Here is a 17,735-nt window from a genome sequence, read left to right as displayed (position 1 = left end):
TCCTGCTGCCAATACACTTAGAATCACAGAATCATCAGGGTTGGAGGAGATCTCTAAGACCATTCAGTCCAACCATGAACCTGTCACTGCTGGAACCCCTAACCCTAAACCAGATCCTCCAGTGCCACATCCAGATGCCTCTTCAACACTTCCAGGGATGGTGACTGCACCACCTCTCTGGGCATTCACTTCATTCTGCCCAAGCTGCTCTGTGACATCCTTGTGTCATTAACGGCCCTTAGCACTTCCCAGGTGTGAGCAGACTGCTGAGTTACAACATGTGCTTGCACAGTGGGTTTTTACATGCTCAGTAAGTCAGCACCTCTGTGAAATGCAAACTTCTGGCACACACTGACTGATGAGATTTTTCTTGTTCTGTAGGTCTGGTCATGTGGTGTGCGAGGTGGGTAGGGGATTTGTAATGAGCAACTCTCTTGTGCCAGTAGAAGAAGGTGGGGAGTTTTCCAACCCCAAGAAATTGGGCAGTTTTATTCCAAACGTGATCTGAGAGGGAAAAGAAAATACCAAGAGAGATTATTTGGGACTTTTATGTCTTCCAGTGACTCATTGTTTCCAATTTGTTTATATGTACTATTTTCGTAGGCTCAACTATCATTCATATGGCTTGGTGTTTCCAAGCTCAGTTGTGGACTGCAAGAAAATAGTTGGTGTTTGTTACAGCAGAAAAAGAGTCAAAGCCTTAGAGTGTAGCTAGGGGAGGAGGTTACAATCAAGAGGCACAGACTGGGACAAGTTCTGCTCCTCTCCTGTGGTTATCTTGTGGCAGACTCAGTCTGTGCACCACTATGGCAGAGGGTAAAGGTGAGACAGCAGGAACTCTGGAAGACTAAGTGTGTGGCTTGTAAAAGAGGAAGGTACTTTACTGTGTAATAAGGAAACCAGAAGACAAAAATGCCATTGATCATCACTGCTGGACAGCTGTCTCTCATATCCATTTGTAACCTTTCAAAAATATTGAGCATATTTACTTTTCCTCATCTTAATGCAGGTGGTTTTTTTCTTTTTTTAATTTAGCTTTTTCCACTTTTCAAATTGGAGCCTTGATTACAGATTTTCTCATATTCATCATGACAGTTTAGCAGGACTTGAGTTATGCACCTGCAACCTTTTCCACCCCATTCCCAGGGGAAATCACCTTCACTATTTGTTTGCTAGGAAAGCAGTAAGAGCCTAACCCAAGCATGGTTTGCATAAATGGTAATCACTTTGCTCTCATATGGAGCCTTGACAAGTACTAGTGCTTATACATGCAGAGAGTCACAGAATCAGGTTGGAAGGGACCACAGTAGGTCATCTGGTCCAACCTCCCAACTCCAGCAGGGCCACCCTAGAGCACATGGCTCAGAATTGTGTCCAGAGGGTTCTGGGCACCTTGTCCTGGCTCAGCAGAGTGTGGCAGCAGCACTAGGGCAGTGTCATCCCCCTGCACTGGGCACTGGGGAGGTCCCAGCTCAGTGCTGTGCTCAGCTTTGGGCCCCTCGCTTTAAAAAGGACATGGAGGTGCTGGAGTGAGTCCAGTGAAAGACCACAAGGCTCGTAAAATGTGTGGAACACATGTCATATGAGGAAGGGCCGAGGGAGTTGGGTTGGTCAGCCTGGAGAAGAGGCTCAGGGGTGACCTCCTGGCTCTCTGCAACTCCTGCCAGGGCTGGAGAGAGGTGTGGGATGTGTGTCCTGCCAGGGCTGAGGGAGAGGAGAGAGGGAATGGCCTTGAGCTGAGCCAGGGCAGAGTCAGATTGGATGTGAGGAGAAATGTTTTCCCTGTTGTGGTGTTGAGGCCCTGGGATATTGCCCAGGGAGGTGGTGCAGTCACCATCCCTGGAGGTGTTTCAGAGGTGTCTGATGTGGCACTGGAGGATCTGGGTTAGGGTTTGGGGGTTCCAGCACTGACAGGTTCATGGTTGGACTCAATGACCTTAGAGGTCTCCTCCAAACTGGATGGTTCTATGAATTTACTGCTCTCCCACTTTTGAATCCTCTGTGAGAAAATGAAAGGATTACTTGGAGAACATTGAACACCTCATCCTAACTTCATCATAGTCCTGTGCATTTAAATTTCAGAAGTTTGAGTTCCTATTCCTAGCAAGAACAAGAGAATACAGCAGATAGCTACCATTTCACTGCTCAGATCTAAACAAATAAATTTGCTGTCATTCCCTTGATTTTCTTCTGAGAAATTCTTGTTTGAAATAATCGAGAGCATAATTTTCTGGAATTCTGTTACTGCATGTTAATAATGAAATGTTTTTGTGTGTTTTCCAATTCTTCTGCAAATGATCTCTGGAGGAAGCTTAGCTAAGCACTAGTTATGCTTTGATGACAGTATTCAATTGCTGCTGCAAAACTTGAGCCTGTGTGTCTGAAGGTTTCTAAGTTAAACTTCTTTCCTCTTTGTGAAGTCCTGCACAGCAAATGAAACCATTTCAAATTCTAACTCCTGTGTTTCATGTTTTATTCTAGGTTGTTGGAAGAGGAGCCTTTGGTGTGGTCTGCAAGGCAAAATGGAGAGCTAAAGATGTAGCCATTAAACAAATAGAAAGTGAATCTGAAAGAAAAGCCTTCATTGTAGAGGTACAGTAAGTTTGGTGGAAGATATGGAGTTTGGTAGAGCTTCTTTTCTTCAGTTCAGGGGTGCATTTAGTGTGCTAAAAGCTATGGCTTTATTACAAGGTAAATAAAGGCAGCCTGTGGTCCTCAGTTCAGGCCTGGACCCCTTGGCTTGCAGAACAGGAGACCTGTCAGAGCACATTGTGGGTTCTTTACTTTGCTTCCCATAAAAACTGGAAGGCAAGGAGGGGAGAGAGAAGGGCATACAACTGGGGAAATTCCAGTTCCTAGATTCTCTCCTGATGTGGAGTCAGGATGCAGCTGAAATACTCACCAGTCTTGGATCCTGTTAACACTTCGGGGGCTCCAACACAGGTTCTTCAGTACAATCAGGTCCATACTTGAAACTATTTCTGTGGGTTTTTCAGCAGTTCTAATAGTTTCATTAATTTGTTCTTGCATAGAAGCATATTGCCTGTAAGTCATTTAAAGGTAATCACTGTTTTCATTCATGGAATCATAGAATTTAGGGGTTGGAATGGAGCTTAGAGCTCCCCCAGCCCCAACCCCTGCCCTGGGCAGGGACACCTCCCACCAGAGCAGGTTGCTCAAGGCTCATCCAACCTGGCTGTGAACACTGCCAGGGTTGGGGCAGCCACAGCCTCCCTGGGCACCCTGGGACAGGGTCTCACCACCAGAACAGGGAAAACTTCTGCCTAACATCGAACCTCAATTTCCCTCCTTCCATTTGTGTCCATTGTCCCTTGTCCTGTCCCTGCAGCTCCTAACACAGATCCCTCTGCAGCTTCCCTGGAGCCCCTTCAGCTCCTGCAAGGTGCTCTGAGCTCTCCACACAACCTTCTCTTCTCCAGGCTCAACAGCCCCAGCTCCCTCAGCCTGTGCTCACAGGGAGATGCTCCAGTGCTCTGAGCAGCTCTGTGGCCTCCTCTGCACTTGCTCCAACACTTCCATGTCCTCCTTATGTTGAGGACACCAACGGCTGGCCACGCTCCTTTTGATGCAGCCCAGGATTCCATTGGTTTCTGGGCTGAGCTCACACTGCAGCTCATAGGGAGTTTCTCATCCACTGTCACTCCCAATGTTTACTTCTTCAGAAATATCTTGAGTACTTGAGATATACTGATAAACTTCCCAAGACACACAACATTTTCTTGATTCAAAAGTTTGCTGTGTAATTTAAATGAGATATTTTGTGACATGCAGCCCAGGATTCCATTGGTTTCTGGGCTGAGCTCACACTGCAGCTCATAGGGAGTTTCTCATCCACTGTCACTCCCAATGTTTACTTCTTCAGAAATATCTTGAGTACTTGAGATATACTGATAAACTTCCCAAGACACACAACATTTTCTTGATTCAAAAGTTTGCTGTGTAATTTAAATGAGATATTTTGTGACATGCTGCTTAAAACTTCCCAAGACACACAACATTTTCTAGAATCAAAAGTTTGCTGCTTAGTATTACTTCAGTCATCACTTAGGATGTCCTAGATACACAAACCACATTAAAATCTCTTAAATTTAGGACTAAATGTACTAAAATGTAACACATTGAAGGGTTGAAAGCAGCATGTTTGTACTAGGCCTCTCTGTGTAAATGTTTACATGTTGTTCATCACCATGGAAAGCTTTTAAGGTTATTACTCTGAGTCTAATTTAATACTGAGTAGATGGGATTGGTCTCTTAGCATTTTTGTGTTCAAAAGAGATCCAAGCAGATAATTCCAGAAAATCTTCAGGAATTACTGTTACTCAGGAAAGTCTACACAGTGCAAGCGTCACTTGTAATACTCCATTCTGATTTTCTAGGTCTTCTGAAGTGTGCAGAAATAATAGCATTTTCTCCCTAGACAATGGACAGCATAAGCTCCTTCAGAAGTCTGTGAAAAGTGCAAAAAATTTCTTCCCTTCTACTATGTACTGGTAAAAAAACCTTCAGTGTGGAATAGTGTAGTGGTCAGTACAAGCAGCAGTAAGTTTTTGGAGCTACATCAGTTCAGTATTAAACTTGCTAGCTTATTTAATAGGGCTGTGTTTGGGGTTTTTTTTAGTAGAGTAACCTTCTATATTGTGAATGAAGACGATATGATTCTGATTTATTTTTTTTTTATGGAGTCAGGCACTTGAGATTCCAAAATTGCAGGCTCCAGGGAGACCACTGAACCTATCAAGGTCATAGTCACCCAGTGCTTGTGCCTTGAGTGATTTTGCTGCAACCTGGAAAAAAAATGCTTTCTTGACATTTAATTTATTATAACTTTCTTTTAAAATACAGATCCCATTAGTCACAAACCTAATGACACGAACAGGTCCAGCCAAGAGCAGTAAGGATCATAAAAGGTCTAGAATATGTCATATGAGCAAGGGCTGAGGGAATTGGGTTGGTCAGCCTGGAGAAGAGGCTCAGGGGTGACCTCCTGGCTCTCTGCAACTCCTGCCAGGGCTGGAGAGAGGTGTGGGATGTGTGTCCTGCCAGGGCTGAGGGAGAGGAGAGAGGGAATGGCCTTGAGCTGAGCCAGGGCAGAGTCAGATTGGATGTGAGGAGAAATGTTTTCCCTGTTGTGGTGTTGAGGCCCTGGGATATTGCCCAGGGAGGTGGTGCAGTCACCATCCCTGGAGGTGTTTCAGAGGTGTCTGATGTGGCACTGGAGGATCTGGGTTAGGGTTTAGAGGTTCCAGCAGTGACAGATTAATGGTTAGACTCGATGATCTTAGAGTTCTCCTCCAAGCTCAATGATTCTATGATACATAAATTAGAAAGCAAATAGGGACATCAGTCTTGTAATTCCTAAAACCACCATCTAGGTTTGTCAAACATACAAAACTGTACTGGCTGTTGTGGTGTATTAATTATAGATGTGAAAATAAAGCATTAACTTTTATTTCCCATGGTTTGAAATTGTGTGATTTGTGTTGCAGCTTCGACAACTGTCACGAGTAAACCATCCCAATATTGTGAAGTTATATGGAGCCTGTCTAAACCCAGTAAGTTACAGCTTTGTCAGTGTGGCCAGAAGTGACTAGGTTAACATATGCAAGCATCAATGCACAAAATTTGTGTTTTATATTAAACAGTATACATTTTATCTATTTTTTTTGTATGTTTTAGCCATAATAAGGGAACATGCAAATACATAGGTTGGTTGATATTTTCAGGTTTTGTCTTTTCTTTCTCCTGCTATGAAAAAGAAATTCTTTCAAGAAAACCCCAAAGTTATTTCTAAACACCAGTTTCAGGTTGCCAGAATGGCACCTGGTATGTTGCATATGTAGTGTTATTCATATCTGCAGTCCAACTAATTTCAAATCAGCAATACAAAAACTAAATGCATTTGTGACTCATGATTACAGCTTATAAATCAGTTCCTCTTCTCATCCATGCAATTTTCAGGGTTTGCTTTCTTTCTGGAAGCAGTCCCACATATTCTCAAAGCAAGTACTGTACCAGGACAGATGTATCCTTAGCTAATTCTTGTATGGGCTATTTAATTGCTTCAAGGAATGCTGCATCCCTCTTTTCTTAGTGCTAGTGAAATTCTTTTCACCTCATCTATAAATTTCTTTTGTAAGCCACTGAAGAACAAAAGTAAAGGCAAATGAATTGCAGTTTGAAGACAGCATTTTCTTTTTAAGACTGAAGAGGAATGAGGTCATTCTCTTCTTTCCCAGTTTACAATGGGAGCTAAGTCTAAAACTGATTTCTGTTTCTTACACATAAATATATATGCTACAAACTTTTTGCTTCATAGATATATTTTCCATTGGCTTAGGTATGGAGGCTTTGCAGTTCCTCTTATAGAACTTTCCTTTTAGTTTACAAAAGCTGTTTTCTGCCCCTACATTTAAAACATCCCTATTTTTTTGTCCCCTCCCCCCAAAGGTGTGTCTTGTTATGGAGTATGCTGAAGGAGGTTCTCTATACAATGGTGAGTATCATTTCAACCTGGTGTCTTCCTGGAGCTGAAGTGCTAGTATTAGGGCAAACATGATCTAGACTGTTGTTGTGATCCTGTAGAATGCATAGATAGTTGTTTCACACATATATCTCCATCCTTGGAGATAGTCTGAAGCCACCTGGACACAGTCCTAGGCAATCAGCTGGGGGTGCCCTACTTGACCTTGCTTGGTGGACCTCCAGAGGTTCCTTCCAACCATTCTGTGGTTCTTTGAAATGCTTAAAACAATTTAAAGGAGAAAGGAGTGTACTTTAAAAAAACTCTTTTCAGTCCACTGCTTTGTTCTTGATACCAGTTTCAGATTTTATGCAAGTAATCTAAGGTTTTCTAGTGGAACATCTGAAAAGATTCTTCCCTGAGCATTTGTTGAACATACTTTATCAGGGATAGCTGAAAAACAAGCAACACTTTTCATATTGAATTTTAAGATAAAGAAATACGGCGAGCAGACTAAAAAATGGCAAATATTTTGACACTTGTGTTATTTTACCAGTCTGCAGAAGGATATTTTCAGTTGCACTAATGAGGTGTTGATAATCCCTTAGATTCCATAGAGCTTTCTGACTGGTCTTTTGTTAACTCCACTGTATCTGTTGTAATATGCAATAAAGTTCTTTTTAGTTTGTGCCTTTGTTTTGCAGTGCTGCATGGTGCTGAACCTCTGCCTCACTACACTGCTGCACATGCCATGAGTTGGTGTTTACAGTGCTCCCAAGGAGTGGCTTATCTCCACAGCATGAAACCAAAGGCTCTAATTCACAGGGACCTGAAACCACCAAAGTAGGTTTATGGTTCATATTTTCTTACAGTTGGAATTCAAGATTGTTTATAATCATTGTGTTAGAAAGAAATGCCTTTAATTGATGTTAACTTTTTGGGTGTCCTGTGTTCTAAGTGAGAGCATTTGAGTCTCCAGTTGCAGAATGGTGGTGTATGAAAGAGAAAATGAACTGTGTTCAGCTGCTTATTGTTAAACTGGAAAAATATCCTGCTCCTGCCCTATGTCATGGAAGAGGATCTTGTTAGGAATAGAGCTTCTAATGAGAGTGTGCTGGGACTGTTATGGTTTAACCCTAGGCAGGCACCAAACCCCACACAGCCACTCACACACTCTCACACCGATGGGATGGGGGAGAGAATCAGAAGGGTGAAAGCTAGAAAAGCTCATGGGTTGAGATAAAGACAGTTTAATAGAGAAACCAAAAGCACAAGCAACACAAACCAAGGAGTTAATTCCCTGCTTCCCATGGGCAGGAGGTGTTCAGCACCTCCAGGAGAGCAGGGACCATCATGGGCAATGGTTCCTTGGGAAGACAAACACCATCACTCCAAACATCTCCCCTTCCTCCTGCTTCCTCCCACTTTATACCCTGAGCATGATGTGCTATGGTATGGAATGTCCCTTTGGTCAGGTTGGGTCACCTGTCCCAGCTGTGTCTCCTCCCAATCTCCCATTCACTCCCAACTCCCTTCCCAGTGTGGCAGTGAGGAAAGCAGCAAAGGCCTTGGCTCTGTGTGAGCTCTGCTCAGCAACAACAAACACATCTCTGCATGACCAACCCTGTGCTCTGCACAAATCCTAAACACAGCCCCATGCTAGTCACTGGGAAGAAAGTTAACTCCACTTCAGCCCAAACCAGCACAGAGAGACATATAAAATGCTCTCTTTTTGCTGTGGTTTTCAGTAAGAGAATGTTGTGGAGCTAGAGCTCTTTCACCACATGGCCATCCTCCTTTCTCCCCTCCCCTTCCTGTCCCACTCCTCCTGCCAGGAGCTCCATCACTTTCCAGTGAAACAAAATGTAATAGTTTTCTGTCCAGTCAGCTTGTTTTCTGGCTCATTCTACACCTACAGATGTGGCTCCACAGATTAGATGCCAACAGAGGTCTGAGGATCAGCAGAATCATCCCTTTTTGCTGATAGCCTGTAGTTATCACCAGATAAAATGATCATGTGAAGCCACACTTTAAATCTTTAGTTCCCGCTTGCATCCCCAGTTTTGATTTAGAGAGCTGTTAACATGTAACTTTGAGTTAGTTCAATTAAGTAGCTAAGGTGACTGACATTAGTGGTAGCCTAGATAGTTCTGGTGGTAAAACTGTTACAGCACTTGTTGCTTTTCAGCCTTTGGCATCTGATAGACTAATGTTGTCAATATATGCTTAGTGGTTTACTATGGCTAAAGATATTTATTTAAAATCTTACACGTAGAAATGTTAATAAATTACTAAATATTTTTGATTATTTTAATGTATTTAGTATGTTCACGTCAGACACAGTTCCCATTAGAACCTTAATAATTTCCTAAGTTATGAAAATAAAGCACTGAGAAGCAAAGCTTAAGATATTCAGCTATATTAGATAGTCGTTGAGATAAGAATTGATCAATGGTTTATTACCAGACTCCTCCATGCTACGATTTTAATATAGTTTCTTTCTTTCTTTGACAGTTTGCTCTTGGTAGCTGGGGGGACAGTTCTAAAAATCTGTGACTTTGGTACAGCCTGTGATATTCAAACCCACATGACCAACAATAAGGGAAGTGCTGCTTGGATGGCACCCGAAGTTTTTGAAGGTAACAAAGCTTCACAGTGTCAGTTGTATGTGTTCTGTTTAGGGATGCAACTGTGAATTCATGTGGTGTAGGAAGTAAGAACATCATAGAATCATAAAATCATAGAATTTAAAGGTTGGAATGGACATTATAGATCATCTAGTCCCAAACCCCCTGCCCTGGGCAGGGACACCTCCCACCAGAGCAGGTTGCTCAAGGCTCATCCAACCTGGCTGTGAACACTGCCAGGGTTGGGGCAGCCACAGCCTCCCTGGGCAGCCTGGGACAGGGTCTCACCACCCTTAGAGTAAAAAACTTTTTTCTCATGTCCAGCATAGACCTTCTTTCTTTCAGTTTGAATCCATATCCCCTTGTCCTATCACTGCAGATCCTAACACAGAGTCCCTCTGCAGCTCCTTATAGGCCCTTCAGATATTGAAAAGTTGCTCTGAGCTCTCCACACAACCTTCTCTTCTCCAGGCTCAACAGCCCCAACTCCCTCAGCCTGTCTTTGTGTAGTCTTACTTCATTTCAATGTACATTAAAGTCTGAGGTCACAACTGAAAGAGTCTTGGCAGAAGTCTAACATTTATTTGAACATCTGTACAGTTGTCTATTGTCAGATAGTTATGCAGAGGTTTGAAGAGCAGCACTGAGCCAACTCTCTCATGTTAGCATTAGACATATAAATACACGACGGTGTGAAACCTGTATTTGTGTCATTGCTGAGATTTACATAAGAGTACCTTTAGACAGCTCCTGTTTCTTACTTTTTAAGTAAGTAAAATACAGCTAGAGGGCTCTTTTCCCACAACTGTGTTTTTTCTGACATTCTTTAAATCATTTGAAACTCTTCTGACATTTAAATACTCTCATTACTTTCACTCCCAGATTCTGATCGGCTTTTAACTTTAGAATTACCCTGTTAGTGTCTCTAAATTGAACATAATTGCCTTCCACCACTTGCTTGTAACTCCACCTTCATCTGCTTCTTGTCTCATCTAGAGAGCTGATGTACTTCCTCTTTCCTTTATACTGAGAAACTCATTATTAGCAGTTAATTTACTTAAGTAGGAAAACAAGCTATTTCTTGGAGTGTTGCTGGGGGAAAACTGAAGACATCTGATAATTAGGTCTAATTGCTTCATGATTATCAGAAAAATAATCCAGCCAATATTGAAATTGCAAATTTAACACCTCTTAGCCAATCAGTACCTTAAACTATCATTGAGATTTAGCAGTGGTCTGGAAAAGTCATCTTCCTGCTTTAGGAAGCAGATGTCCTGGCTTTGATCTGTTTGGCAAGTGCCTATGTGCAGCAGTGGTTTCCCAGGTTCTTTTACTGTCCTTATTCCAGAGACTGTCCATACACAGTTTGAGGACTCCTCCTGACCTCCCCCTTGGGAGCTTTTGTTCTGAACGTGCCATTTTATTCCATATACTGCTTAGAGGAGCCACCCAAGGGATGTGGTGGCTGCCCCAACCCTGGTGGTGTTCAAGACCAGGTTGGATGAGCCTTGAGCAACCTGATCTAGTGAGGAGTTGTCCCTGCCCAGGGCAGGGGTTGAGACTAGGTGATCTGTAAGGTCCATTCCAACCCTTAAATTCTATGATTCTAAGGATTATTTGTTTCACTGTGTTGCCTAAACATTTTCCATTATGTCCCTTAATATTGAGGCACCTGCTCTATTTCTTTAGCTAAGAATGCTTCTTTTCTTTACGTTTATTTATTATTAAATTATATGAATAGGAGATTTTTTTCCCTTTAGAAATTATCCATTGAACAATCAGTGTTAAAGTTAGATCATTTTTGAGTGAAAAACCTCAATCTAAAATGGATTTCTAAAGAAGTGTATTGAGGTAGGGATTCACAGTGTATATCCTTGTTCCTCTGATGTATGTGTCTGGCAGAGCAGAAAAAAGAAATCTTGTATTGCAGATGTACTGTTGGACAGTAGCAAAAACCTTCAGTTTGCAGTTGTTTTTATGGACCTTTCACTGAAAGCATATACTGATAAATGTGCAAATCATTACCTTCATTATAAAAAGAACAAGTATCAAGGAAAAGAAGGGATCTAGTAGCTCCTATGCAGCATATCCAATACCTTTTGCAGCAGTCATTAAACTACTAAAATAACCATGTGAAATGTCAAAGTTGTTAAAACTTTGTTTGCTCATACTGCTGCATTGTTTGTGAAATGATTTGTCTGAATGATCATAGAATCATCAAGGTTGGAGGAGACCTCTAAGGGCATAGAGTCCAACCATGAACTGTCAGTGCTGGAACCCTCAAACCCTAACCCAGATCCTCCAGTGCCACATCAGACACCTCTGAAACACCTCCAGGGATGGTGACTGCACCACCTCCCTGGGCAATATCCCAGGGCCTCAACACCACAACAGGGAAAACATTTTTCCTACCATCTAATGTCCAAATGCTTTCTGATTATGTGTTAACAAAAATATCTCTTGCCAACTATTTGCCAATTTTGATCCTTGCTTGAAGATAGATGACAAATCTCTTATCATTTCTCTTCACACATTTATTCTCGTGTCTTTAGCCAATCACATTTCTTTCTAGTGTTTGAATGAGTTATGGTTGCAGAGCATATATTGTTTCTCTACAGCCTCTGAACATTTTTCCATATCAACTGCACCTTAGGAGCCTTAGAAATATTGATCTTATGGTCAAAGAGTTTTAATTAAGTAATGACATTAGAAAAAGAAAAGAAAAATAGGGAGGAAATAAGATGAAGACTAATGGAGGTAACTTAGTGACGTCTTTTCCAACCTTAATGATTCTTTGATTCTATGATGAATTCAAACCGTACTTCTTTGTAATGTGTTCCATAGGAAAGAGGCAAATTATACTGATGGCTTTCTTTCAGGTAGCAATTACAGTGAAAAATGTGACGTTTTCAGTTGGGGAATTATTCTCTGGGAGGTAATCACCCGTCGGAAACCTTTTGATGAGATTGGTGGTCCAGCTTTCCGAATAATGTGGGCGGTTCACAATGGTGAGTTTGCAAACACTTTGTTGCGTTTGAAGTTGTGTAGTTGACCTATTAATTTGATAAGCACTCTACCTGTGTATCTGTAAATTACTGGTGTTTCTGGTTTATACCTCATTAAATATGTATATTCCTCTCAAAGACTTACTAGTTAGACACTACCAATTTTGTGTCAGTGTGGGGTGTGTGTTACTTGGCTGCTACAAAGAAGGGTAAAGAGCCATGTCCTCTTTATTACAACACTCCATTTTAAAAGTGATCTGAGGTGTGCTACAGAAAAACCCTCAACTCTTCTATCTGGGTGAAAGATGATTTTATTAGCCAACTTGTCTTTTTCTAACCTTTTTTTTTTTTCAATTGGACATCTACAATCAATGTGTGACTTCAAGTAACTTGCCCTGCATGTAGGATTGCTACAACCTCTCAAATTCCTGCAGGACCACTAGGCATTAAAAATGTTCCTTTGCTTCTCATCTGTAGTGTTTTGGGGGTGGTTGGGGTTTTTTTTCTGCTGTTTGAATGGTTTTATCCCTAGGTACCTGCAGTCACGGAGCAGCACACAGATTTTTCAGGAGCTTAGAAAATAAACAGGACACAGTGATTGGATCCAAATGGACTTCTTGCTTTAAAGCAGTGGTGTAATTTTGGTCAGGGTGATACAGGAGACTGAAGTGTCTTTGTGCTAGTGGTGTAGCTTTTTAACCACTGTTTTTAGGTACCATGGCAAAACAGGGTTTTTAGAACAATCAAGTAACGACAGTGAATTAATTCAGTGAGTGTCTGCAAAGGGTTTCTGCCATTTGTGAAAGGCAACACCAAAGCAAGAACAAACTTCTTTGGAAGAAACAATTAACAAAGAAGCAATGAAGGTTGGGACTCTACTGAGTGTCAGAGCTTAGGGAGTAAGTGGTGGAAGCTTCAGGTGAGCACAGACATCCAATTTGAAGAGGAGTAACATGCAGACAGTGATAGAACGAATGAACTTTATCATTCTAATAATGCACAAAGATAAATGTTTGCAAATGGCATTTTTGAATGAAGAAAGTGATTGTCCATTTTGATATTTCAAGGACACAAGTCATTGAGGTTAGGAGTGATGAGTGCTTGGCATGAAAGAGTTAACTGTAAAACTAAGTGCAAATCTCCTAGTCATAAATCAGCCTTAGTGAGGTGCAGGAGTGTCCTTTAGGGGAAGTCAAAATCCCTATCTGCCCCTACTTTTGCTTTAAAAACTTCCCTTTTTATCTTTTTCCATTTTCATTTTCCTTCTTAAGAAGGAAGTGTTAGTGCACTTCATCTCAAAACTATTCTGGCACTCTTACTTCATTTATTACTTGTTCTGCTTAATATATTTTCCAATACTTGCTGCTTTGCAAACCATCACCACATCCCATGTATCAAACTCAACTGGATGTCCATTAGTTGTACTCATTGTTCAAATCATAAAAAGAGATACTTGAACCAAAAAATTGGCTGAATAGTTATACAATAGTAAGTAAAATATGTTGTGAAAAATGTGTGTAGGCCGTGAAAAAGTCACACAAAATTGGTACTTCCATTGCCCAATAATTTATCAGGAAGTTCTTACAGGTAAAAAAATACTTGGAGTGTTTCAATTTTTTTCTTTTTTTTTTTTTCTTGTGAGCACCGCATTAGGAAGCAAAGACTGTTACTACTTGCTTCCTAGTTTGGTCTAGAGCTTGATTCTCTGGGAATAAATAACATTTCATTAGCCATTGTAATATGCTGCATTTGGTCAGTCAGTGAATGTATTCAGACCTCTACTGAAGGAAGTTTCATTTTCTTTCTATGTGTTTGTATGTAATTAAAACTTCTATGTAGTGCAAAGGAACCTTTTTGGTCAGTTTTTGTCTGTAAGAGAGAAAATCAAGTACAGGCCAGTTCTTTCAGACTCTAATTAACTTGACATTTTCCTGTATTTATTTAGCAAATTACCAGAGGGAGATCAGTCACTCTCAATTGTTTCATAGTCTGTTTAAAAAATAAAGGTTTTTTTTCTAATTTCAATTATAGGTACTCGGCCACCACTGATCAAAAACTTACCTAAGCCTATTGAGAGTTTAATGACCCGTTGTTGGTCCAAGGATCCCTCACAACGACCATCCATGGAGGAAATAGTGAAAATAATGACACATTTGATGCGGGTATAAAAAATTGGTGTAGTATCTTAATCATTTCTTAAGCTGTTAAGGGAAATCAAGTGATGAAATGTATGTCTTTCATCACACTGTAAAGGTGGGCTGGTGTGTTTTCTGTGTTCTCTCTCTCTTGGAAAAAACTTAGCTAATTATTAGAACAGAGAGGGGAAATAGTTCATCTCCTTATGGGAGGGATATGTTAACTCATAGAATCCCAGAATCAGTGAGGTTGGAAGGGACCACAGTGGGTCATTGGTCTCACCTCCCTACTCCAGCAGGGCCAGCCTAGAGCTCATGGCTCAGGGCTGTGTCCAGAGGGGTCTGGAATATCTGCAGTGAGGAGAATCCATGACCTCTCTGGGCAATCTGTTCAGTGCTCAGGGACTGCACAGCAAAGAAGTTCTTCCTCGTGTTCAGGTGGAACTTCCTGGGCATCAGTTTGTGCTGTTCCCTCTTGTTTGATTGGTTTCCCCACTGAGCAGAGTCTGATCATCCTCTTGGCACCTCCTGTTCATGGACTTGAATCCATTCCTGAGGTCCCTCTGAGTTGTCTCTTCTGGAGGCTGAACAGCCCCAACTCCCTCAGCCTTTGCTCATCCCTGAGGTGCTCCAGTGCCTTCAGCATCTTCCTTGCCCTGCCCTGGCCCTGCTGCAGGAGCTCCATGTCCCTCTGGCCCTGAGGAGCCAGAACTGGACACAGCACTCCAGGTGTGACCTCCCCAGGGCTGAGCAGAGGGACAGGATCACCTCCCTGACCTGCTGGCAATGCTCTTCCCAATGCATCCCAGGATTCCATTGGCCCCTGAGCCACCAGGACACACTGTGACCCATGGACAGCCTGTTGTCCACCAGGTCCTTCTTTGCAGAGCTACTCCCCAGCTATTAACCAGCCCAACCTGTGCTGGTGCTTGGGGTTATTCCTCCCCTCATAACACATTAGAGAAAATGAAAAAATTATCATAGGTGTTGTTTAGTGTATTAATAATAATGTTTGCATTTGTTTATTTTCTAAATAAATTGTTATAAGCGTATCTTTTATATTTGTAAATTATGATGTGCTGTTTAATCCATTTTAAAACAAGTTTTAATTACTTTTCTATCAAATCATTACTGTTTTTGTTCACAGTACTTTCCAGGAGCTGATGAACCTCTGCAGTATCCTTGCCAGTATTCAGATGAAGGCCAAAGCAACTCTGCCACTAGTACAGGTACACTTGTATAGACCAGAGAAAAAGTAAAACAGCATGAAATGATGCACTTGGATTATACAGCATATTGTCATATTGATTTTGGACTCAGTATGGAAAAGATAATCATTCCAAAATCTTCAGCATTGGCAGTGGTTTGTTTTGTTAGTTAGGACCTCATACCACATCATATTTAGTTCTCAGTCAAATGGTTTTGCCAAAGTGTATGTGATGGAGGTCAAGCGTATAATAAATACCAAGTTTAGAGTCTCCTTTATTCCCCATGAATGTTGTTAGCAACTCACACCCTCACTCATATGTAATGTTTAGGAGCTGTCAGTTTAAAATCAATGTTCTTGAAAGCTGCCCCTGCTTTCAGAGATGTTCTCCACAATTTAAACTTGCATTTGTTTTATGTTAAAATGCAGTAGATACAGTCATTACATTAAGTGCACGGAAATCATTGGAAAGGTGGTGGGAAGAAAATATGAGCTGCTAGACTTTTAGATAGTCTTGCCCTTAGAGAAATCCTTTTAATAAGAGAAAATCAAGGTAATTTACTCTTCTTATTATTTCAAGTACACTTTGCCCTCTTCAGTAGTTTTTAATCCTAGGTGTCTTCAGCTTCCACAGCTTGTTTGGATTATTTTCCATCTCCAAAGAAATTGTTGTTGTTTTGGATTAAGTTTCATTGGCTACTTTGCAACTTAGTGACCTTACTTATTGTTCTCCTCCACCTCTCAGCACTTGATTTTAAACCAGAATTTATCACTTTAAACTGTGACTATATATTGGCTGTTATTTCTCAGGTATTTGTGCTCCTCTGTGGTTAATGATGGTCTTGTCATTAATCTTGAATGAGGTTGCTGGTTGTGTTGGTAATATAACATCTACCCCAAAAATTTCAAACAAAGCTAAGGTTTGACTTCTGAATGTTATTACACTATTTAGTTTTCTATTTTCTTCACTCCTTTTACTTCTTAAGTCATAGAATCACGGAATTTTAGGGGGTAGAATGGAGCTTAGAGATCCTCCAGCCCCAACCCCTGCCCTGGGCAGGGACACCTCCCACCAGAGCAGGTTGCTCAAGGCTCATCCAACCTGGCTTTGAAAATGAATGGATCTTTTGCAGTCTTGCAACTTGCCTTTCATGAGAAGGTTTCAGAAGTGTTGCTTTCAAGCCAAGTTAGGCTTTGGTGAGACACTGGCACAGGTTGCCCAGGGAGGCTGTGGCTGCCCCAACCCTGGCAGTGTTCACAGCCAGGTTGGATGAGCCTTGAGCAACCTGCTCTGGTGGGAGGTGTCCCTGCCCAGGGCAGGGGTTGGGGCTGGGTCAGCTCTAAGGTCCATTCCAACCCTTAAATTCTATGATTCTTAGAATGCTCAGCTGAAGAGATGCACTTTAGTGTTTCTAGTGGACATTCTCACATGTTTTCTGTTGTTGCTGCTTTCTAGGTTCATTCATGGACATCACTTCTACAAACACTAGCAACAAGAGTGATGCAAACATGGAACCAAGTGACTACCAAGGAGCTTCTACCAATGACACTATAAAACGTTTAGAGTCAAAGTTGGCCCAGCAAATCAAAACCACAGCCAAGCAGCCGGTGAGCCCTGAAATTTTGAACCATCTTAACAAAATGGACATAGTTAGACAAAGGTGTTGCGACTGCTCTGAAACATTAATGTCTTCATTGAAAAACAGTACAAATTTGGACCCAGTTAGTTAGAGGAAAAGAACAGGGAAAGGGATGGGAAAAAGCTGAGTGACTGAAAAAAGGGAAACTGGAAGGCTCTAATAAAATCTCCAATGAAATATAAAATAATAGTTCATTTTATTTAAAGGGATTTATTAGATTTTTTAAAAACTGTTTGGAAATTGCTGCCTTAAATTAGACCCAAAATAATGGTGTTTCATGACAGATTCCAACCTTTATGTGAATTTTTAGGATGCAAAAATTCAAAGATTCTTTTGTGAAAATACTGGCTTAATTCGACTAATTTTTTATCTGTGTAAAATTATATTCTTTTCAAAGTTGCAGATATTTCATTCTTAGATGCCACTAATAGCTAAATTATTACCACGTATTGAATTAGAAATTTTTTATCTTGGCACTTTTAAAATGCTTGTGAAAGAGATAGATTTTAACCTACATATTTGTGCATTAGGGGGAGCAGTGGGGACAGAGGTGTTGGTCCCAAAGGGCCTTGGCAGTGCTGGTGGCACAGCTCAGTGGGAGCCAAGAGTGTGCACAGGTGGCCAAGGAGGCCAAGGGCAC

At 41.3% G+C, this 17,735-nt stretch overlaps 1 protein-coding gene across 1 annotated transcript in view; it reads left to right on the top strand.

The window, feature by feature from the left end:
- Positions 1 to 2,481: 2,481 nt before the first annotated feature.
- The window catches only part of MAP3K7 (mitogen-activated protein kinase kinase kinase 7), a gene marked incomplete at both ends in the record, with an annotated part of 18,793 nt that continues 3,539 nt past the window's right edge, over positions 2,482 to 17,735 (top strand). The window contains 9 exons of the mRNA XM_009077800.1: positions 2,482 to 2,592; positions 5,508 to 5,573; positions 6,469 to 6,514; positions 7,186 to 7,324; positions 8,996 to 9,120; positions 11,988 to 12,116; positions 14,145 to 14,275; positions 15,396 to 15,477; positions 16,912 to 17,063. Of these exons, the coding sequence (XP_009076048.1) occupies positions 2,482 to 2,592; positions 5,508 to 5,573; positions 6,469 to 6,514; positions 7,186 to 7,324; positions 8,996 to 9,120; positions 11,988 to 12,116; positions 14,145 to 14,275; positions 15,396 to 15,477; positions 16,912 to 17,063 (981 nt within the window). The remainder of the gene's footprint in view (positions 2,593 to 5,507; positions 5,574 to 6,468; positions 6,515 to 7,185; positions 7,325 to 8,995; positions 9,121 to 11,987; positions 12,117 to 14,144; positions 14,276 to 15,395; positions 15,478 to 16,911; positions 17,064 to 17,735) is intronic.

Source organism: Acanthisitta chloris, unplaced genomic scaffold (assembly GCF_000695815.1).
Source record: "Acanthisitta chloris isolate BGI_N310 unplaced genomic scaffold, ASM69581v1 scaffold1417, whole genome shotgun sequence".
In the NCBI taxonomy this organism is placed as follows: domain Eukaryota; kingdom Metazoa; phylum Chordata; class Aves; order Passeriformes; family Acanthisittidae; genus Acanthisitta; species Acanthisitta chloris.
The sequence above is the reverse complement of the archived record's forward strand: the minus strand, read 5'-3'. Positions and strand labels throughout refer to the sequence as shown.